At 34.4% G+C, this 23,997-nt stretch overlaps 1 protein-coding gene across 1 annotated transcript in view; it reads right to left on the bottom strand.

Annotated features, from left to right (window-relative positions):
• The window catches only part of C2CD5 (C2 calcium-dependent domain containing 5), a gene marked incomplete at both ends in the record, with an annotated part of 29,240 nt that extends 6,209 nt beyond the window's left edge, over window positions 1-23,031 (bottom strand). Inside the window, 8 exons of the mRNA XM_010194037.1 lie at window positions 669-732; window positions 1,540-1,680; window positions 2,003-2,167; window positions 3,158-3,344; window positions 6,215-6,406; window positions 8,150-8,245; window positions 10,768-10,882; window positions 22,923-23,031. Of these exons, the coding sequence (XP_010192339.1) occupies window positions 669-732; window positions 1,540-1,680; window positions 2,003-2,167; window positions 3,158-3,344; window positions 6,215-6,406; window positions 8,150-8,245; window positions 10,768-10,882; window positions 22,923-23,031 (1,069 nt within the window). The remainder of the gene's footprint in view (window positions 1-668; window positions 733-1,539; window positions 1,681-2,002; window positions 2,168-3,157; window positions 3,345-6,214; window positions 6,407-8,149; window positions 8,246-10,767; window positions 10,883-22,922) is intronic.
• Window positions 23,032-23,997: the final 966 nt, after the last annotated feature.

Genomic DNA, 23,997 nt, shown 5'->3' with positions numbered 1-23,997 from the left:
GACCTTACTGCCTTCTACAAAAAAAGGCCAATAGTGACTTGGATAAAAATGCTGTGAGTGATTTAAGAATTCCAAATAATTTTTGACTTTGTGTTCACTGCATTTGTAGTCTTTGCTGTTAAAAAAAGCAAAGACTTAAATTGACAGTATGGCAAAGCAAGGAAAATACAGGTGTACTTGTTGAACAAGAGTGCTGGAAGGGCAAAATGCTCACTTTAAGTAACATTCTTGGAATACACCACCAATATATCATGTTATATGGCTACAAGTATAAGATCATTCTGTTCTCTGTACTTCTGCTTTCACTGATCCTGAAACTGAAAAATCAGCAATTCAGTCTAAAAATCTTCAGAAACTGGTATATTAGTATAAAATATCCAGTTGTGATACCCATATGAAGTAAAAATAAATTTGCAACAGTACAAATCAGTGAACTAGAAAATGCCACAGAAATACTGCATTTATTTCCATTTTTGATAAGCAACGATCCCCATAAAAGGCTTAATGACTTGTTTTTCAGAGATATATCTGACATATCTGATATATCTGTTTAGCTAAACAATATTTTCACTGTTACTTTTGGACTTATTTTTGTAAAATAAAAACAGTTCTATTTCATAATTTTGCAGCCTACAGTGTAAGTTAGAAAAACATGTTTTTAACTATACCAGATGGTGGTGGAACATCTGTTAGCAAAGAATGTACATCTTCCATTGCATCTGTATCATCGATCTGGGAAAAAGAATAATTGATAAAAATCATGTTCCTGATCCAGTCAGAAGTCTCAGAAAGATGTAAATACTTTGTCATCAAGAGATCTGTATCTGGGAGCTAAGTTGAGATTTTTTTTAAAAAGGATACCATCAACTTCTGAACTTCAACTAGCAACCCTTGATATGCTTAACGCTTGAAAAATAGTTCCCTTAATTAAACTGCATTAAAAATAAAGCAATGTGCACATAACACACAGAAACTGCAGTAGATAAAGACAAGAAAAGTTTCCACACAACTGAAAACTTTTTCCAGCTAAGGAAAAAGTAGCTATGGCTACTAGCAGCTACTAGCTTTGGCTACTAGAGCTCTCATAAGTTACGTATTACACTGATGTGATCACTCTCGGCCTATTCTAATGATACATAAAAATCTTTCCAGGACTTTAAAAGCCTTGCTTAGTATGAATAGCAGAAAATCAAATAGGAACAGGTAATGTTACTAGTTTTTCCTGCTTGAAGTAGGCAGAAGGGCATTTCTTAACAGCTCTTAGTTATTATTCTAGATATCGCTATATGTTCATGAATAGCAAGGCAATCTTTTTTCAGACATTGTCCCCAGGCATAATACAGGTATGCTTCAAGCAAATAGAATAAGAAAGACAATGCAAAATCCAATAATTAGTGTTTTCTACTGACACAAAATGAAAAAAAATAACTACAATTTAAGAACAGTCTTTGGAGATGAGTAAGAAAACTCTCCTCCATTTTTTTATATATATCTCAGGAAAAGAGAAGTTTGAAAATGAGTACTGAAAACATGTATTACCTCCAAGACAAAAGCATCCTTTTTCCCATGTGAAAGATCTAGCTCTGTAACTTCATCAGAGCTTTCTGATTGAGATCTTAATAACCTGGAACGTTGTCTTGGCTCTGGAATAGGAGACCCAATGATTTCTTCAGGTAGCTCCTAAAAAGGATATAAAAATTAACAGCTGTTCTATGTAGCTTAGAAATAATTTCAATTATAAGTAATTTGTTAACAGTTCTAAGAATCAGAACATTCTGAAAATAATTTTACTGAGAAATAAATCTAAGTACAAACTGACTTGGATATGTGGCTCAAGAAATCTGAAAATTCCAGTAGGTTTCCAAAATACACTGAAAAGAATCTGTACCTCAATTAAAAAACATCTTCTGTTCTGAATTATTCAGTCAGTAAGAATTCATGTCTATCTACGGTGTATATCTGCTTGTCTCAGAACATTTAAAGAATATAAAGCTTTACTTACTGGAGGATTAATCTCATAAAGTTCCTTGTTTTTTGCTATTGTATCATTTATTTTCTTTTGCATATGAGATATATGCTGCTCATAGGTGCCATCATTTGGAGTCTTCCCAGCAATCTGAATACCACCAGGTGTTGGCAAAGCTGCTAGATACACACCTGTTGCAGACTTTTTAAAAGTCATTAAGAAAAATGACAGTTACATAAGCATGTAATTCTAATATTTTCATATAGAATTTTCCATAACGCTTATAGACAGCAATATGACATGCACATTACAACATGATCTCATCCCATAATAACGAGATCTCTCTCTGTCCTGTTCATGTATGAAAAAAAAATGCTAGCCTTTCAATAAACTCTTTCTTCATGGGCTTCTTCCATGGTGGAGCTCTTAACTTACCTAATTTTCAAACTAAGTAGTAATTAAAACCTCTGCTCTAGTATATTTTGCATAGGCAAGTAATAGTTTCAGGGATGTAAAAACTGGCCAACCATTTACAGCACCACTGAAGCTGTAATAATCCCATTTCTATTTACAGTAAACAGATCACCAGTTCAGACAAAAGAACAGGCAAGTCATTTAATACTACCCAAGCATCTTCTTACACTGATGTGGGAAGAAGCAGCATACTTCACATTACAGAATGAGGTTAGAAAGTATGTATGAACATTTCTTGACTACCTCTAAGACACTTTCAATCTGTCATTTCTTCAGTGCCATCAAAGAAGAGGCAACAGACCTTTCTCAACCAACCAAAAGATTTATTGAGAGGCTTAATTGACCTTATTTGTCATGGAACCGTAATGCAACTTGATGAACAGGGATCTCTTCTTTTTTAAGAAAACACAACCATTTCTCTATAATTCATGCCATTAAACCATTTAAAGTTTCTTATTCTCCCATTCCCTTTCTAAAAATCTTGTCCTCTAATAGTGTTTCAAGAGATTCTAATCTTCTTTTTCTGGTGCTGAAAGAGAGTCTGTCCTGATTTGTCAAAAATTATACACCTCATTCCTTTCCATCACTTAAGTTATTCTTAAAATGACATTCTAATGTCTTCAGTTACTCTGAAATCCACAACACTTGTATGTCTTTGTGTCCTGAAAAAAATACTGTAAGGAAGCAAAAGAATCCCAAGATTAAAACTGTACTTACTGCCAACCCCATTAGCATATTTTCACCCACACTGATCTGAATTCTCAGCCCAAACAGAGCATTCATTCCTCTCAGCTTAAGTTTATTCATCAGTTGGGTGTGCACTTCATACTCCATAAATGGCAGGAGATTACTGATAGATGTTGCATTTGCTTCAGCTTGAGCTTTCTTCTTTAGACGGCATAACCTGACAACACAAAACAGTATATGACATCAGCAGATAAACAGTTTTAATGGACTGTTGAAGACTGAAAGTGATCACAGGGTATTTTGATGTTTTTCCTCATTGTATAAGCTAACACTATCAGTTTCTTTTTAATGTACTTTAAAATCTTGTAAATTAGTAAATTGTCATCAAGAAGATTAAGGCAGATTGAGTCTCATTAAGTAAGATGTTACTTTCATTTTTATTAGGAAACTGTATAATTAACAATAAAAATGGGTAAAACAAAAAGTAAATTTATAACATGGAACTATACATAACTTTCAGCAACTTTTAAAAAATATTCCCTATCAAATCAGAATACAAAAATTACAAATACTGTATTTTTGTAGATCACTGAATTAAGTATTGTTTCCTTTCTAAAAACATGCTTTAGGACCACTATCAAACAGAAACAACACGCATCACACAGGGTTTTTGTCTGGCAGCACCGAATAACTATTCAATATAAAGCAGTTTTTTACAGATTCCAGATAACCATCTACTAGATGGCTGGCTAAATATATTAACACTTCTATCATATAGCAGCGACTGTTAAAAATCTGCCCTGCTCCTATTTGCCAAACCAAATACTGATGACAAACACAACTTCTTTGCTATTGCAAGTTCTGATATTTGTTAAACACCCTGTCACAAAACCAGATTATTTCAGGGGACAGCCACTGCACCCTTTTTCAACTGAGCTTCACAACTGGTGAGGTGTCAGTCAGGGGAAAAAAAAAAAAATTAATAAATGGTTGGGTTGGTGGTTTTTTTTGGGGGGGAGGGGGTAGGAGAACGGTGAGGTAAGATGTATTCTTCTAGAATGCTGCAACTTTATAATGTAAGTTCTTTACAAGTAAAGAACTCTTTTGAGACTGTCTTATCTGAAAATTTGTGTTTACAGCTTTTCTTCTGGTAAGACCTTCAAATGCAAACACAAACATCTATTTCTGCTGCTGAAAACCTCTTAAAATACTTCAGGTACAAGGACAGGAAATTACATCTACTGGCAGAACTTTTAAAATTCCTTTTAATACAGTTATTAAAGGCACATTTCAGAATTTAGAAAGAAGCAAGTGCCCTCACACAGCTCAGGCATTAACCACACTAAAAATACTTATCTTAAAAGAAGAAAGAACATAGATTACCCATCTCTGACTCTTTGGATTTAGTCCCATGAGCTGAAATTCAAACCCCACACCAGAGTAATGACTGCTTACCTTCAGTGACAAATTTTCGTTCAGAAAGAGCGCATCACAACTGAACGTTTTAATGATATGAACACTTTTTTCTAAGGACTGGATTTATTATATGATCAGAAAAACATAGTAACTCAACCAATCATAACAAGTTCACCTCGAAATCTTTCTAACTACAGCTTCAGGTCTTTTTTCTTCTTTTTGGAGGTTTGAAATGTTTGAGGAATCATTCTAAAGAAAATGAATGACATCTGCAAATGCTCCAGAGAGATCAGGGATCACTGTGTAACACTAAAAGCCAATTTCCATAGTGGTGCTTAACACAGAGTTTAATAATAGGAAAAATACCAAAGGAGGAGCACAGAACACATCTCTGCAGTAGCTTCAGTAATGCTGTTCTATAAGAAGTCAGAGAATGATAATCAGGAGATCATAGAAGAAAAACTCAGATGAGAAGGGACTTCAGGAGATCTCCAGTCCAACCTCCTGTACAGTCAAAGCAGGGTCAATCTGAGCTTGGACCGGGATGCTTAGAGCTTTACTCAGTCACGTCTTGAAAACTCCCCAGACACGGAGTCTGCACAACCTCCTAGGCAATCTGCTCCACCACTTCAGTGTACTGACAGGTAAACAGTTTTTCCTTATATGCACTCTGAATCTTTCTTGCTTCAACTTACACCTTTTGCCTCTCACTCTCACTGTGGAGCACTGTGAAGACCCTGGGTACATATTCTTCGTAACTTCCTCATAGTTAGGCAGGCTGCTATTGGGTCCCCCTGAATCCTTCCTCTCTCCAAACTGAGTAAGTCCAGCACTCACAGCTTCACTTCATAGGGCAGGTGCTCCTTACCCCCTTGGTGGCCCTCCACTGAACTTGCTCTAGTTTTCTGATGTTTGTCTTACTCTCAGAGGAGGACAAAACTGCAGAGGTATCATATTGTCTGGTCCCTCTCATTGTGGTTTAAAAAGCAAACTTGAAGAGAATGCAGTCCACCATCCCCTCCACATCACCAAGATGTTCAACAGGACAGGTCCCACTGCAAACTACTATACATCTCATAGCCATCCAGGCAGGTTACAAACCCTCTCAGCCTAGTCACCTAACCAGTTTTTTATCCATGTAGTTCACCACCCATACAGACTGTACGTAGCTAACCCTTCCTTCTTTCCCACTGTAAACCTGCTTAATCACTTTTCCAAATTCAAATTCAAAGACAATACCATACACTGGACAGTGATGATATTCAGTTATGGACACCAGCACAGAATTTACACAACTGACTTAAAACAGTTCATTGAGTTTCAAGTGCAACAGCTGTATCTGATTACGTTAGCAGTTCCAAACAGCAAGCATGAAAACTCATATAGTCAGGCAGACAAAATACAGCAGTTTCCATAGGCATAAAAAAAATAAATAGAACATTTTCCAAATGTCCAGCAACATGGGTAAGCTAGCAGATGTCCATCAACAGACATAACATGTAACACAAGGGGAGGAGAAGGCTGTCCTCTTCCTGTACCCTAACACACTGTCATTAAGTCCTAGCAATTCAACATAAAAATTTAAGGTCTGATGACATATACTGGATTTTAGCAACAGAAATTCTTTCAAAGATCTCCAAAACTGTACTAAGAAAACATTTTGATAGATACCTGGCTTGAATAAGACATCCCTTCCCAACAACTATTGCCTCTACAGGAAGATCAATTGTGGTGAAAAGGACATCAGGAACTTTTTGCTTCCTGCAGTTGTAACAGTAAGTGAGGTGAGCTGGGAATGGCATGTTTAATTCATCATATGGTATATGGCAAAATCCACAACCTGGTGGTGAAGCTTCTTCAATCCTAAAAATACATTATAGAGAACATACTTAAAACATCTGCATCTTATTAACAAAAATCAATACATGCACATGTGTATACACACGTACAGATACCTACTTAAATCGTACATTGCAGCTATACTCTACTCCATTATACCAAAGTGACAAGGAATGCATTTTATTAATTAGAAGAATAAAATTACGCTGCAAACTACTAGCTAAAATGCTATAAATAAAACTCATCTTGAAAATTATTATACAGGGATCAAGAAAAAGTACATACAATGACCAACTAGTTATATAAACCTAAAATGTTACTGAGCTGGTTTTAGGCACTATGATTTCTAAATGCAGTCCACAGTACAACAGTTGTAGAGAGAATCTGCTGTACCAAATACAACGAAAAGTTTCTTGTACATGGATTGTGTCCAAAAATCTACACAAACTTAATGAGCAGAACATGAACAACAAACCAACCATCCTGCTGAGAAGCAGGACAACATAAACATTGTCAGAAGAACAGCAAGATTTTTTCGTAAGATAAGGTATTAGGTTAAACATGTTATTCGCTTAGAGCACTTAGTTCCACTCTCCCTTAAGAAATATCCAGAAATGACCACTATAAAAATACGAAGAAGGAAAGCACAAGCTAACTGCATCACTGCAGATTTATTCTGTATCACATAAACACTTCTCAGTGAATTTTGAAGAGATGCTTAAGCAAATCTGACAGATTTGGAACATCATTTATTATAGACTTTGGCAAATATATTTTGTCTCAAACATGGGCTTTGTTTGTTTAATTGTTTTACCTTCTTTTGCCAAGACCCTTAGCAGCACCAAAATACATATCTTGATAAAAATGCAATTTTCTTCATAATATGAACATGACATTTCTTTCTATGATATAGTCAATATGGAAACAAATATTTTTGTTGTGGTTACAGTTTTCAAAAGTCTATCTACACAAGAAGATAATGGCCTCCTGCTAACAAAGTAAAGAATAAGTAATACTGTATGTTTACAGACTTACTATGGAAAAAGTAATGCAAGAGCTAAGGTGTAAAAAATAGCATGACTTACAACTACAATAATCCCTTGAAATATTTGATGACTATCCTGATGAACAGATAGTACATTATTAAAATGCATTAGTTAAACTATTTTTCCCCCAAAATAACTGTTTGTCAATAGTCAGTCTTCAAATTTTATTTGCAAGAGCAGAAACAAATGGAAACTTCATGTTTTTTCTTCAGATTCATGATTCTGTTCATAAACTTCAACTAAAACATACATCTTTTGTAGAAATCTGGCACCATCCTTGTTTTACAATCAAGCTATTTCATCTCCCATACAGTTCTTGAACAGTATATATAGAGCATGTATACACATATTAAAGTCAGAGCATGTTTTGACTTATGTAATTTATCATACATCTGTCATTTCTTATAGTGTGACAAAGTTGAGAAAGATACCTGAAGAGCAGCAAAGAAAAAAAACTGAGTTATGATCTGGGGTTAGTAGTCAAATGTGTTACCTTATTCAGACTGTTAGACATAAAAACAGAATATCTAATTTGGTGCAGAGTTCCAATACTTCTGTTGTTGTTGCTGTTAGTGAAAAGCAGTAAAGTGGTTGGTCCCGCATCCTGCACTGTAACACTGTAACCTACCCTAATAGAGAAGAACTATCTTGGCTTTGAGGAAAAAAATCAAACTCTCCCTTCTCTGACCCTATGGAAAAGAAGCCAGGCTGCCATGACAACCTTTGTTCCAAACAGCCTTCCACGGTGCCATCCTGAAGAAACCTAGGGTTCAGTACAGCTGCTGTGCCAGACGCGGACAAAATACAGACCTCTTCACTACAAGAGAAAAGAATTACAACAAAGTGAACTCCTACTACTTAGTGTTACTTTTATTTAAAACTATTAAATTAAAAGGCTAGTGCAAAAGTCTCAATTAATTCAATATAACTACTATTTTTGTGCATTTGTGCAATTTTATCCATTAAATCTCACAAACAATCCTCTTCCAGTATTTAAACCATTGTATACATAAGAGATGCATAAAGAATGAATGGAATGACTGAAGAGCTTTGTCCTATGTTAAAAAGAATATGACACAACATCGCAAGGCTAACCAAGTTTAAGTATGGCTTTCAATATCATGGTTAATAATGCAAAGAAATCCAGCCAACCAAAAAAAGCAAAGAAACATTAAAAGAAAAGGCATAATTGTTTACCAAAGTAAAATGGAAGTTGAGAGCCTTATCTTATAAACATTCACTCTCAAAATGCAGTTACACCACCACACTGACAAGGGTGCATCTTGGGAGGATAAAAAGTAGCAAAACAGTAAAATCTGGCTATGAACAACCACAATAATGGTGCATATAGCATGTAAAGCAACCGACCCATATTCACGATTTAGCAGGGTTAAAGCTCTCATAAGTGCAAACTATGATCACAGAGCTTTTAATATTTATGAAATTGTTAAATAAGAAACAAATCTCTAACATTCAGTACTTAAAATACTATATTGGAAAAAATACAGAGAAAATCTTTTCCACATTTCCTAGAATGATACATGTGCCTTTTTTTATTTGTCATTTCTCTTTTCAGAATAATTTTTCATATATAACATGTCTGGCAGACCAGTACTTACAGACAGTGCCTTGCTCTTTAAGCACAGAATAGAGCTGAACGTGCAAGTAAGCATTGGAACTCTAAACTATTTTATCAATGACCATCCTACAATGGTGAAGTCCTCACACCTATGCATACTACATTAAATGCCTTAAGAAAAATTAAAAGTGTGAAATAACCCAGTAACTGACTGCCTATATATAGTCTATGCATTCTTTCCTAATAGTTAAGCTAGATTTTTAAAAAATGCTTTTTACAAAGAGACTGACAGCCAAATTAATAAATATTCCACTTTTAGTGCAAGTTCATTGCTCAGTAATGGAAACTTGCACACTGCAATTCTGAGGTAAATATAGTCTTTAATGCACCAAAACAAGACAGGACATAACCAGAAAAGGCAGCATAAGGAATACAAGCCATGTCCTGTCTGTAAAGTAAGTTCTTCTGTTTTCCTATTTTACTAACACAAGCACTTGACACAGAAAAATTGTTTTCAGGTTTTGTGAAAGATCAATATATTTGGTGGGTTTTATTTTTCCACCTGTGGTGAAGCAATAAATGTGAAGGAGAAACAGATGTGAAGCAATCAATGCTGTGGCTTTCAGACTGATCATTTCAGGTTATGTTGCTACTTTAACAGATGCTGTGCACTCATGAAAGCACCGTGCGACTCTGTATTTTTTTCTTCAACTTATCAATTACAAACTAAAATGAAACTTCTTTTTTCAACTTATCTCTTTAAAAGAAACCCAGATCCTTACTGCTTTTTCTTTAAAGTATTTACACAAAATCAACCTGACAGAAAATAAATTTAGATGTCCGAGTTTGCTTCAGTTACCTTCCTAAACGAATTCAAAACAACAATTTTCTGTTTGATACCAATCAGACATACTTGGCTGCAGGACAAGCCCTTCACAGAGTACTTTCCTGAGCTAGAAAGACACACAACCTTTGCCGGGCCAGAGACAAAGATGAGTAACTAGATGAATCCCTAATTACTTCTCCCAGTCTCTGAGCCTCACACAAAGTTTGTTATTAAGCTACCAAAATACATGACTGGAATTTCCTTAGCCAAAGGGAATACAGTGAGACACTGGAGCTTTGGCCCAAATACTATGCAGGGCTGGGGAATTCAACTTCAGAAAGACTACTGCAGAGCTGCAGTTTAAGATGTTAAACACTACTGTAGTACTGAAAGATAAAAATAATGACACAGATTTTCCAGAAATACAGAATGTTTACACCTCAAGAATTCTAGCTCTATCAGGGAGCTCTCCTTTAAATTACAATTAATGCATACCTAGTAAAGAACTTATGCCTTAAATTTTAATTTTAGCATTTAAGTACTGGTCTGCCAGTTGTTACCCAATAATGAAACTGCAATACATACACTTTAGGAACTGTCTTAATAATTCAGCTAGATTCAGTTTAGAAAACTTCATAAATAAATTAATATTCTTACTAAAAAAGCCAATATATAGGTTTGAATTTTTTTTAAAAAATCAAAATTGTAGTGTTCATTAGAAAAAAATTAAAACCCAATAAAAACTCAAACTAAAACACATTAAAGAAAAAAGCACAGTAGTGAAATCTCAGAAGGTTACTTTAACAAACTCTCCAAAGTAGATATACTAGATAGTACCAATAACTGTGATGAAGTAGTTCCTCATTTTTAATGCACTGAAGATGAAATAAATTTTCTGTGGTATTTTGAAAATCAAATCATCATCATGATTTACCAAATGCTAGTTGATTCACTGTAGCCGACTACGGCATGACAACCCAATGCCTTGGCATGGGATTTTATTTCTTGTCTGATTTCTGCCCACCATGCATCTCGTGTCTCCGGTTCATCTGAAAAACAAAGTATAAATCAGTTCACTATTCTGCACTATGTCAACATAAAGCATCATGCAATTAATCTGAAAAGTCAAATTTTTCATATTCAACTGCTTTGTTGTGTCTGGACACTTTTTATTTCCTAGATATCATACTTCAAGCAAACACTAATGGGTTTTTTTTCATTAATTTTCTTGTTTATCATCCATGTGAACTGCATTTTTGCTGTTGTCCATATGACAGATAACACCAAATCACTGTAGACACTGTATCAATTTCTGCCCATTTGAAGACCATGTCAGTTTCCAACAGCAGCATTTAACTTGCAACAAAGCATCACAGATATTCTGCAACACTGAAAAACTAGCAGTAGTAGTAATGAAACAGTATTTGTAGTAATAAAGTAATATTTTACTTTGGTATACACTTGACATCTTTGAAATAACCTCAATAGTTTTTCCTACTGCAAGCAGTTCTCTCTGTTAACCTGATTTTAAAAAGGTTTGTTCAAGATTGTACCACTAATCAAATACACAGCTCTGTGCTCCTTATTTCAGCACTTTGAACTTTGAGAAGCCATAGGTATTTGAAACTACTTCTACATTAATAACATTGAGAAGTACAAGATATCTTGTTGACTATGTATTTGTTGATGCTTTTTTGCTTCAGTATCCTGGCAACACCACCTTCCCCTCCAATAATTACCTTTATTGTCTTTGAGGTTATATGTTATAATGTATCCCTACCTGCTTTTCTTGACTACTACATTAAAAATGCAAAAGAGTGCTACTACAATAAGTTTATTCAATCCATTTATTTTAACTGTTCAGCAATTAGTTTCCCAGAACTAAAGCTCTTATCTCACAAGCTTTTTACATATGAAGTCAACGAGTATTGTAATTAACAATCAGAGTTTGTAAACTGTTTCTTCTTTTGAAATGGCTTACCTGTACCAATGAACTGAGTTGAAAACTATGTTAATTGTCATTACATAAAATAAGGGGAAACACAGTAACAAACACTAGGTACTCAGATGCTACAAAGGGTTCTTCTAAGTAGACAGATTCTTACACAATTTCCCTGAAATCACACAGATACAAACTTGTAGACATTGAGATCTCCTTGTCGAATCATAATTTAAAATATCAATGTTAAAACTTGAGATTCATTTGGAACCAATTTTGTACTATCAGGGGTATTTAGAAATATAGTGTATGATAATCCTATATCATACACTAATTTCTCTGACAATGTGACAAACAAAAACGAAAGATGCAGATACAAACATATTTTGAAATTTACTGAAACAAAAAAATTGTACGGCAAGATGTAATCACTCATTAATTTACTTTAACTTTTCATTCAGAACTAGGTTTTCATCTCTCTAAAATAAACTAATGCTAATTTTCTAATTAGGAACAAAAAAAGAGCACAGAGGTATGCATATTCAACTATACCTAACTTTGGTTGTCAATGCTTGCGTATCTCTCAGCATTGTACTGACTAACAGCAGCCTTCGGTGTGCAGACCGAAGTTTATCCAACTTTTGCTTTAAGAAATGAACAATGAACAGGAGGGAAAGGAAAAAAAAAAAAACAAACCAACCAAAACAAACCTACAGTGATAGTTCTTAGGAAGGTTCTCCACAACCAAGGCAAAAACATTAAGACACAAAACAGACTAAGAATTTTCATGAACAGCATCAATCATGTTCCATTATAGCTGAGTTCACTTTCAGCAGGTTTCAGCGCATTACTAGTAGAATCTTGAGGCACTGCACTTCGTTGTTTCTCAGATGTGGAAACACTGTTTAAACACTTGCATTGACTGGAAAAATCAAATGTTGGAGATGATATACAGTAACGATGACTCAGATGGCTGGAGTACCTGCTAGCAAGGTCTCAGACTTTTCAGCTTTCAAAACCTGGAAATTGCGCAGAAAGAACCCATCACAGCACAAGGCTGGAGTTCCCAAGCTCAGTTACCAGAATCATCTGTGGTACACAAAGGAAAGTAGGAGGCAAAATATCTTCTCTTTTGCATGTGCACCTCTGTTTGAAGAGAGGCTGTGATTGCTGCCACCAGATAATGGCAACAGTGGCTGGTGACGGGAGCAACTTCGGAAATCCATTTTAAGGCAAAAGCTACAACATCTGACAAAATGAAGAGCTGTATGGGAGATGTGAGACCACAAGCACATTCTGGTGGAAGGGACATGGATCTTGGGAGTAATTCCTCCTTCCCCATCCAATCACAGATGGGAATACTGTTTATCAATGTGTGTTTATTTCTCTAACAGAAAAGCATAAGGAGCTGGAAAAGTGGTTCACTGACTATGCAGAACAATTCTTGCTCAATTAGACTAGATCACAGGCTATAAACATTGACTGAACAGCCACACAAATTTTTGTACTTCATAGAAAAAAACCCTGCAAAGGAGAAATAACTTTTTCCTATACATAAAGATGAAAAGGCCAATTTTACTGAATCACCACTTTTTTCTACACACCTTTAGGTACCATTTGGCAAAAACTGCTCCTACTTGTCACCAATGACTTCTCTATGACAAAAAGTGCAAGAAAATGTGAAGTCATGAAGGAACTGAAAGTGAGCAACAGATTAAGTGACTGGGGATGAACAGGAAAAGTGCTATGAGATAAAGAGTAAGATTACAAACAAGAATATGACACTGAAAAGGTATGTAGACACAGTAAAAACTGAAACAGAATGAAATGCTGAAAGGGAACAGATATGCTAGAGAAGAACAGAAAAGGCATAAATAGTAGTGACAGGTCCCAAACTGTATGCAAACATATAACTTTTCTCCACAAAAATTTATAAAGGAGGAACAAGTGTCTAACAGAGTTAAACTATTTTCTGACCCAAGTTATCTGCAAATGTCTTACCATAACGGAGAGCACATATTGTTGTGAGGTTGCTCAACACTATGTTGGCTAAAGCAACATTTAACCCTGTAATATGAGAATCTGTTCAACATCAGAATTAACAAAACTATTAACTACAGTAATATAATGGGTCATTTTCACTCTTATTAGAGATAAGAACAATTTTCCAGCCATTGACTTCAGTGTTAACAGAACGAGGCCTAGTATCTTTCAAAAAAATCCCACAATTCTCATTGCAAATGTTCACAAATTTCTAATACGAGTCATGCATATAACAATTGTTTGTAGAGTGGTTCCTCTGCTTAAGACATTTAATAGAGTATTTTTTTTACCTCCAGAAAAGAGGCCAAAAGTACAATCAGTATCTTTATATAAAAATACTGTACATTCACCGTTTACGTGAACTTACCTTTGCATATTAACACACAAAAATTATTGTCTACAATTAAAATCAAACACCACGACATTGCAATAATATATTGATACAAAACACTGAATGCAGTGCAATGTGTAGCATTCATATTCTTCTGACAAATATTTTCACAAGCAGCCTTTTTTGACACATGAGCCACACAATTTCACATGGGGATGCCATTGTAGCATTTACAAGTTTAGTAAAGCTAAGGATTTACAGAAACAATTAGAGGAGTTAGGGAAGCAGGATGGCATGTGTCCAGTACACTATGTAAGAGTGTCTGTTGTCATTTTTTGCTAAGGCAAAAGCTTAAGAACTAAGGGTTTGCAAAGCAGATTCAGCAGACAGTAGCCAGAAACAGTGGGTATTTTGGCGCATGCTTGGATCAGGTGACAGTACAGACTGAAAACTATGGCAGCTCACTGAAATGGTTACAGAAAGTAATGGCCCTGGATTCTAGGTGGAAGCAAAAAGGCAAGCATACATAGCACTCAATCACAAGCTTTTCTAGCAAATCTACCGAGTAGTTTATAGCAAGATTTATCTACAACTTTAAGCAAAAAAATTTGCAGAAATCACACTCCTATTATGTGCCCTTTATTGGAAACCAAAGGCTGAATATTGAACCTAGTTTTATCAGCATTTCAAAATTGGCATGCTATTTATAACAAAGTGGAAGTACAGTACACTGTTTCTAGAGTTGAAGACATGAGAAACAATGTTGTCAACACTACAGTATCCTATAAAAACTGTGCCAACTCAAACCTCCTCAACTGAAACTTCCAAAAATTATTTAAATAAACAGTTTTAGAAGATACAAACAGCACCGTATTCATTTTGTTCCCTAAATGTTGAGTCAGTTCCATCCACCACTAATTCGCCTATCTCTTTCCTTCAAAATATGAAGTTGACTTCTATGAGGCTCTGTTGTTGACTGGACAACATCCTGTCCAAATCTTTCACCTTCAGATAACCCTAGACACTATCAATACTTTTCAGTTCATAAGAAGCAACACCTTTCCAAAGCAATTTGCTAGAAGTTCATTTGTACAGGGCCTTTCAAGATTTACCCAGAATCTGCATTATGCAAGGTCCATACAGATTTTTAAAAACTGGGGGGAAAAAAAAAAAAAAAAAGGAAAGGTCTCTTGATTACTCAGATCATACTCAAGGGTTACTGTATTAGAGCTGGATTCCTAGACATCCTGACACAACTACTCTGAAGTGGGAACTGTATGATTCATTTCAACCTATTTTAATACTCTATGATTTAGTAAATATTTACATTTATCACGTAATTAAAGTTTTCACAATCTACAAATGACTCACTGTTCTGTTGTATTGAAAATGACACCAATAATACTCTTTCAAATTCTCTGAGTCTTTCACTATGCAGAACCATTATACCTTCCTTATCCCCCTTAATCTTTTTATCTTCTTCATTAAAACCTATTAATCAGTTTATACAGAAAAAGGAAAGTGTATGATTTTTTTGTTGTTTGTTTGTTTGAAGATTTTGTTAGGCTGATGAGCACCCTTTCCCAGACCTTGAAGTTTAATTCAATCCTGTGTACTTGTCCCATAAATACTGAAATTTCCTATCATCTTTCTAAAATATTTAACAATTACAGAAGTGTACAAAAAGCCAAATTCTCTTGCCTCTAAAATTTCTTCCACCAGCGCTTACTAAGACCAAACTGTTGAATGTGCAAAAAAGCAGGTTTATGTTTGGATGAAGAAATAATTTTAAGAACACTTACGTTTAAAACTGTATCCAACTTTCATGCATTTACAGGATGAGGTATTTCAGCTGGCTGACTGAACATAAAACCATTCATTTGCAGGAATACATTTCTATTGGGTCAGTTAAGCCAAATCACTACATGACCACCAGAAGACTGCAAGAGCACATGACAGAAATCATATAGAAAAGGAGCATCATTCCTTTTAGTGGCAGCTCACTACTGAGGAGTGTTGAATTTAATACCAAGATATACCCCAATATGGAGAAGCAGCAGAAAGGTTCCTCTTAGGAATATTCCCATTAAAACTCCTGAATTCTTTTAGTATATTCCAAAATCCATTTAAAAACCTACATCACTGGTAGGAAGCTAAAGAATACTCTGGGGTTTTTTTTCTTACAAAAGAGAAAAAAAAAAGTTACTTTAAGTATAAAACAGAATTCACAGAAGCTCCCTAGTTTCTGATTAGAAGAGATTATAAAAATCCTAATTCAAACTTTGGCTTTTGGAATACTACCTTAACTTTCAATCAGCTAACTCTCTCAGCCATACATTCCTGAACAACTTTATATTCCCAACATTCCTGACAGCAAGCCTTGAGATGTCTCCCTGCATTTGTTCCTCATCTCAAGTAAATATTCTTTGGAACAGTTTACATGCTCAGATACTTAAAGATTAGCATCTTGTAAGTCTTATAACTGACATCACTAAACACGAGTATTTTATATAGTCCACTGTGATATTTTTTCACAGTGAAAAAAGCAAACCTTCACCGTTCTACACTTCGTCTATCAGTCACAAACTGCAAGTTATATATATGATTGCACTTAGGAATAAACACGCAAGAATCACTTGGACAGACTAGAGCATAATTTAACCTCATCTAAATATTAAAAGCAGTCTTTGAGGCAATAATTTTCCATAAACTGGTTGAACAAAATCTAATGCAAATACCACCAAGCATTAACTACACAGCCCTAACAGCAATTTTGCTTTTAATCACAGACAAGAGTCTTATAGGAACAGCACAAGCTGCAAAAAACTATCATCTCAAAAAAAAAAAGTCTTGCAATAGTACCAAAATGGCAGTAACAATTTAATTTATAGCTAAACTACCATATGATACAACTTTAATAAAATTTCTTTAAAAATCGAATAAAATCAAAAGATACAGCATTTGAAGACAAAAAACCATGTTCAAATACTTATATATTTACATATTAAAAATTAAACCTGAAATTAAACTATTAGGATAACACTTAAAAATAAAGGTTTAAGCTTCATCATATTTCTTTAGAATTATAAAAGGTTGTTAAATATCAGAAATTAATTTGTCTCTAGAAAATCAGTGTGCCAGACATAAATATGTAACTGCTGCTCCAGCTTTCAGTTATTATTTCAATCAGACATTCATCCTACAATGGGGGACTGTTACCCAAAGCTGGAGACACTATGCTGTAACAAGACAGGTCTTAATTTACGTTTTATCTTCTTCATAAGCAGTATCACAAAATGATCTACAAGTATGATTTAAATACTTGAACAAGCCAAACTAGCTTGAACCTTAAAACAAGCAACAATACTACTAATCTATCTAATACAGTCCTTGAAAGAAACATACAGAATTTTAAACACTAAAAAATTAACTTATCAAAAAGCACAGATACACGTTCACAGACAAGACTGCCGCTTTCTTGCTGACTGCCATGCACACTAGCTACCTCACTACACAACTGCAGAAACAGGATGGCATTATTTGGCACGAAATTATACTGCCTCTTCAGTTCCTAGTCATTGTTTAAACTCGTCGGGCTTTTTCTTGTTACATCCACACGGTCTCACCATTATTTCTATACACTCGCAACTGTTTATTTTGTTTTTAGACAAATTAGTCAGAGAAGCCTCTCAACTTCTAGATCCAAGAAGCCCTTCCTCCTTCCTTTTGGAGTGAGTTCAGGACCTCTGTGAGACTGCATTAAGCTAGACCAAAAACTCAAATCCTAAAAAAACATTGAAAATATTAATGCAAAAGATCAAAGATAAATAGCACTAACAAAATCCAAAGTACAAATCAAACCAGAAATAAGACAAAGCTGATTTTTTTAATAAGAACACATGAAATATTGAGAAACTTTAGTCTTAGAAGAAAAATCACTTGTGCTTAATTCAGCTCAGATAATGATCTTATACATCAACATTTATCCAGAGTTTTTCTTTAATCCTGTTACGGTCAATTAGAACTTATCTTAGTTCTCTGCCATTTTCCTACAATACTGTCTACAGACATTTTACAAGGATATGTTTGCCCATAATTATGTAGTAGTTAGGAAAGTGTCTTTTCAACTAGAACAATTACCGTTTTCTTCTAACAATAATATATTTTGAGCCAGGGAAGAAGTTCTACAACTCTATCTTTGCAACCACAGAGTGACTCGTCATAAGACTGACAAAACTCACAGCAATCATGAAGTAAAATCGCATGAAGATAATAGTTTTAGTCAAGCCCCACATTTTGAAATTAGGAAGAGTTATGTGCAAGAATACAATTTTCTCCAAAACCAAGGTTCTCTCTCTTGTGTACTATCAGTTCAAAGCTAAACTGTAGTGGTGCAATAAGCAACAGCTTTACTAGATATTTAGCCAAATATCAGGGACACTTTTAAATCAGTATCAATGGATTAAACAGCATTACTTACTTTTAGGTTAAAAAAAAATCTAAATCAAAGGTTTTAAATGCCAAGTTTATTAATTTAAAAATCTCTAACAAAACACAGGAATACTATTCTATACTCGCTGACAGTGACCATCCTTTATTCAGTTACAGAAATATCTACTCAGAGCTATACAAAATACTGCACAATCCCAAAGAAAATTATTTCATTAATACAAGAGTGAATCTGCTCCAAAAAAGAATATTCAAACACCATTCACATTAACCATAAAAACCATTTAGGAATATTCACTCCTCTGGAAAGGCAGATTAAAATATTACTAAAAAACACTGTACCCCTCATTGTGTTCAGAAAAGCCTCTGACAACTGCCTTGACCTCTCGTTATCCTATCAACATACACCAATGTACAAGAAGTCAACCTGGAAATTCTCCAAAAAAAGGCAAGAGGTTAAGCTTTAAATGTTTGGTTTTTTTTTTCTACTGGTTCTGAAAGATAGCCACATCAGACACTAACAAAAACATTCTGTCATTTTCTACTGTGTTCTTACAAGTATGTCACATTTACCCTCCCAGACAGCAGTATGAAATGTAATTTGCATTCACTGTATGTTTGGTTTTCTGTGGAAGAAAAGCATTCAGTCACAGAATCAAAACACATTCAAGCCTTCCTCTTGTGTTTCCTCACATACAAAATCAGAGTTCTGGAGAATTTCTCAGTCCAATAGCAAGTCTGGGTATCAAAACAAGCTGCTCAAGAGATCTTTATGAATTATATTTACCATCTTTTCTCCTTGCATGTTTCTGACTCCTGAAGTAGTTTCCTGAGTGAGGAGTTTAAAAATTTAATTATCTGAGAACAGTGTATGTGCTAGTGCTATGTAACAGCCATATGCAAAATCAGTCTCTATTCAGCAAGTTCCTTGCACTTCCTAAGGAACCTTCTCTGTATTCAACCCTGGGGAGAAACTTTAAAAAGATCCAGTCTCCTTGATCCAGGATTCCTTTCATGTTGTTATATTTATAGAGTACATCTTTAACATCCTTTTTCAGAGACAGCACCAGAGTATTTCTTCTGCGGTATTATGTGCCCTCTTTTCTATGAATTTGTGCTCTTGTGTCTCTATCTTTATTTTTCAGATTCATCTTCATCACCTTTTCATATAGACTATGCTATACCAGTAATAGATCTGAGGATTCCATAATACTATTTTCTTATGGGAAGGAAAATTATTTTTAAAAGGTATCACTTCAGAACAAGCACATAAAAACAAGTAAACCTCATAATTATATTACAGGATGCTCACTGTAGCAAGCAACAAGGATACAAAAATGAGCCTAAGATTTTAGGCATTATCTATTATTGAACTATTTGTAAAATTAAAAAAGTATATTGGTAATTTAAAATGAGGTTTTAGGTATGACACTGCAACATTCAAAGACTAATGAGACAGAGGTGCACAGCAACAGTGAAGTACCAAGGGGAAACAAACTCCCAGAGGCTTTATACCTTTCTACTTTGCCAGCTCTAAAAATATGGAATTTTGGCAAGGTCTGCTAGCTTGGATATTATACACAGAGAAGGTATGCTTTTCTCCTTTCCAAAGCATGCTACATTTCCAGAGGGAAAGGGGGAGGGGGAAGGGAAGCCTTTATTTCTCTTCATAAGAGACCAGTAACTTCTACACAGACTGCATCATCAACTCATTCATTCTCTCTGCAACTGATCCCTAAAACTGCATTAAAATAGCATATTGGGGCACTTTTGAGTTAGGTGTTAAAGTGATTTAAAAAGTTCAAATCATTACGCTCTAAGTCCTGCAAGCTGACTCCATTTCACAATACAAAACTTATTAACAAGTTCTGTACTACATACCACCCTCCTCTTTAAGCAGATCATCCTCTTTATTTTCCATTCTCTCGGACAATTTTATGTCTATTATTTAGAACAAACCCATTCATCAGTTTCCTGAAACTAACAGAATTAGAGCCATTGTTAAACAAAATGCAAGATCATGCAAAACAAAATAAAACCAACCAACATTCCCCCCCCAAAAAAATTTAAACCAATAAAAAATATTTTAAAAACAAACAAACAAACAAAATCATACCTGACATGATCCCAACTGTATAAATAAGAATCCATTCTCTTTTTTTTTTTATTTGCTTCATGGACACTGAACTGAGAGCTACTACAAAACAGTCATCTGAACATTCAGCTTTCCAGATTGATATTAAATTATTCTTAGCAACACTATTTTATACTAAAACAATGTTTTGAAATTTTAAAGAAAGCCTTTAACAACATTAAAACAAGACATTTAGGCATTTGATGGTTAAACAGATTAAAATTTGAAGCATTAACCTAAATATCCTACAGCATTTCTAAGAACTTCACTGAGCTGCCATAATTTCTGTCAGCATATGTAGTACTGAATGACTAGTAAAATACCTGAATTGAAACTATTCCAGTCTAGCAGTTTGTATGATCTTGTGTTACTCATAATTCCGACAAAGGCTGAGTTCAAAACAGCAAATTAGCAGATCAGTTATAGGAGCAGAATAGTGAAAAAAAAACTACCAACAAGAACACAATTGACAACACCACTCCACAGGAACTGGAAAGACAGACAGCAGAGTTAATAAGAGGCTGAAATAGAAAGGGAATAAAGGAGCATGCTATAGCAATCTAGCACTAGGCGTGATCAAAGTGTACAGTATATAGCAATTATTGTCTTATCTTAATAAGCTCTCAACCCATGCCCCTTGAAATATTCGTTCCTCTTCTACATCTTCCTGTTTATTCAGTTGCTGGTTTATTTGCTTCCATTAATATTTTACAGACTTATTTGACTCAAATACTTAGTATGATCATCACTATATCAGAATTTTCTTTCTGCTTCTTCACGTTCCCTCACAAAGCCACATGCCTTCATTTACCCTTTTCTTTTCATTGTTTTGCAATATACTGAGTTCAAGCATCATGCATCTTACATACACTTGTCAGGAGCAATCTACAAGTCCCACAAAAACACTGCAAAGATGCACTTAGTTGTGCAAATCTGCATCTCTGCTTCTCTCACTACTTATCCTACTTTCAGCCAGCTGGTAAAAATAAAGGAGTGCAAAATGCAAGAAATTAAGTTTTCAAAATGTCTAAGCATAATTGATTTTTTTTTAAATTTTGTCTTAAATAAATTTATCACACAGGAAATGTTGCATATACGTGACCTGTATCAGAAATCAGTTGACAATACAGAAGCCTAAGACAATGTTGTGGCAAAGAAAAGGAGGATTCACACATAAATTATAGTTTGACATTTGTTTTAATCTTCTCTCCACTGTGTAAAGAAATCTTAAAATTAGGAAAAGAACAATATTGTGCACTCATGTGCTTTAAACAAAAAAAATCTCTTAAAGTAGTTTTATTAAAAATTCAAATTAACTCTCGGATTTTAATTCATATTGTCAGTTTATTGAATATTTAGATCAGCAACAATCTACCTGCTTGCAGAATTATTTGCCTTGGGCCACAGGAAGAAGAAGAAGAAAAGGAAAAAGAAAGATATTTTTTTATATTGCTTTTAAAGATGCATTTGCACATACTTTGTTTTATTACTCCTGACTAGTGTCTGCAAAATCACTCCAGGTGATATTTTTTACTCTCTTCTGTCTGTATTTTTAAGTTCACTGTTAACTCTACCTTTGTACAGAGTATCCCTCAGCTTGTCTCAGTGAATATAACAACAAAGTCTTCATAGTCTAAACTCACTTAATTCTGATGTCAGAATGAGAACATGCAAAATACACATGTTTCAGTACTAGGGTTCCCAGGTATTTTTATTTTTAAATAAAAATCTTAAAGCACTGTTCAGTGTATGTTTTTATGAACAGAAACAAATTGATTAGTCTTTAAGGATCTCAAGGAGCTGAAAATTAGAAAACATTCAAGTTAAGATCAAGTATTTATTCTTATTTGTATTTGAATGGAAATTTTGCATCAAGTTTTAATATTAAAATGTGGTAAAAAGTAATTAAACCCTCAATAATTCAAAGACAATTTTTAGCACAAATTTACTGCATTCAAAGTACTTTTTTATTACATTAACTTGCTGAAACATTTCTCACTAAAAACATAGTCTCTGAATAACTATTTTTTTTCCAGCTTACATGATTCTCAGAAAAATACTGCTTTTAATACACATTGTTAGAATAGATTTGCATCTATCCAAATACTGATATGTTACAAAGTTACGAAGACTAGAAGTATGTGATCATTACAACTGGACTTAGGCAAGGAAGCTGTTACTGTGTTAACATACCGGGATTGTGAATGCGATCCAAGAGCTTCACAGACCGTGCACTGACAACACCACCAACATGGACAAGGAAGCCTGATGGAAAGGTCGTCAAGGTAAAAAATGGAAATTCCTGTTATGATTAAAAACAAACATCAAATGACTGCTTACCAACCACTGCTGACTGTTAATATACATTCAGTGAATTGATAATTTCCCTGAAATACAAGCAAAGCAGTTACATTAAGCCAAAAATGTCCTTCAGGCTTATTAAGCACTATGTAACCATACATTTTCATATACTCATAGTATAATAAAAGCAGAGGTATAATACAATATAAGAATGCTTTTCCCCCCTAGAGTTATATCTCAGCACAATATTAATAAATAATCAAAACTTTACACATTTGTGTTAAGAAAGCCTCTAACTGGTCCACTTTTAGGACGTCAGCTAAACAACTTAATTCTACTCATATTAACTGACACAAACTAAAGGAACTTTTTTCTCCATTTTTTAGGTCTTATTGTTATAACTGACTGCAGTTTGATCCTGAACCACAGGGTAAAACAAACTGCAGTCTTTCAAGAATGATAAAATAAAGGATTAACAGACTGCTCTGCTAGTAACTATCTGTTTCCCAGAATAAAGTGTAAGTCTTTGATACAGAACTGTAATTTCTCAAACCAAGGAAATTCACTTCCAATTCATTTGCATAAGTCAGTTTTTACCAATTCATAATTAAAATGAATTAATATGTTTCAACAATTACTAAAAAATGTAGTTCATACAAGAGGCAAAGTAAGTGACAACAGTAATTTTTCATGACACACGTGATTAAGTAAAACACCATACTCAAAGGAGGTGAGCCCAAAACTGAAATGTTTTATTTTCCACCGAGACATTCTATGGAAAGCCTAATATACAAGTGATAGCACACTTATGGGGGAAAGGCAACAGACTGGTGTTCAGCAATTCTAAATGCATAAAGGCAAGAAAAGAAAAATAAAAGAAAAATCATGCAATCGTTGTTTGTATAGTAATGATGACTGGTTAAATGGAAAAAATAAACACTACAATTTTATATGAGAGAAAGTACAG

The sequence above is a fragment of the Mesitornis unicolor genome, unplaced genomic scaffold (genome assembly GCF_000695765.1).
Source record: "Mesitornis unicolor isolate BGI_N332 unplaced genomic scaffold, ASM69576v1 scaffold31201, whole genome shotgun sequence".
In the NCBI taxonomy this organism is placed as follows: domain Eukaryota; kingdom Metazoa; phylum Chordata; class Aves; order Mesitornithiformes; family Mesitornithidae; genus Mesitornis; species Mesitornis unicolor.
Note: the sequence above shows the minus strand (reverse complement) of the source record. Positions and strands in the feature narration are given on the sequence as shown.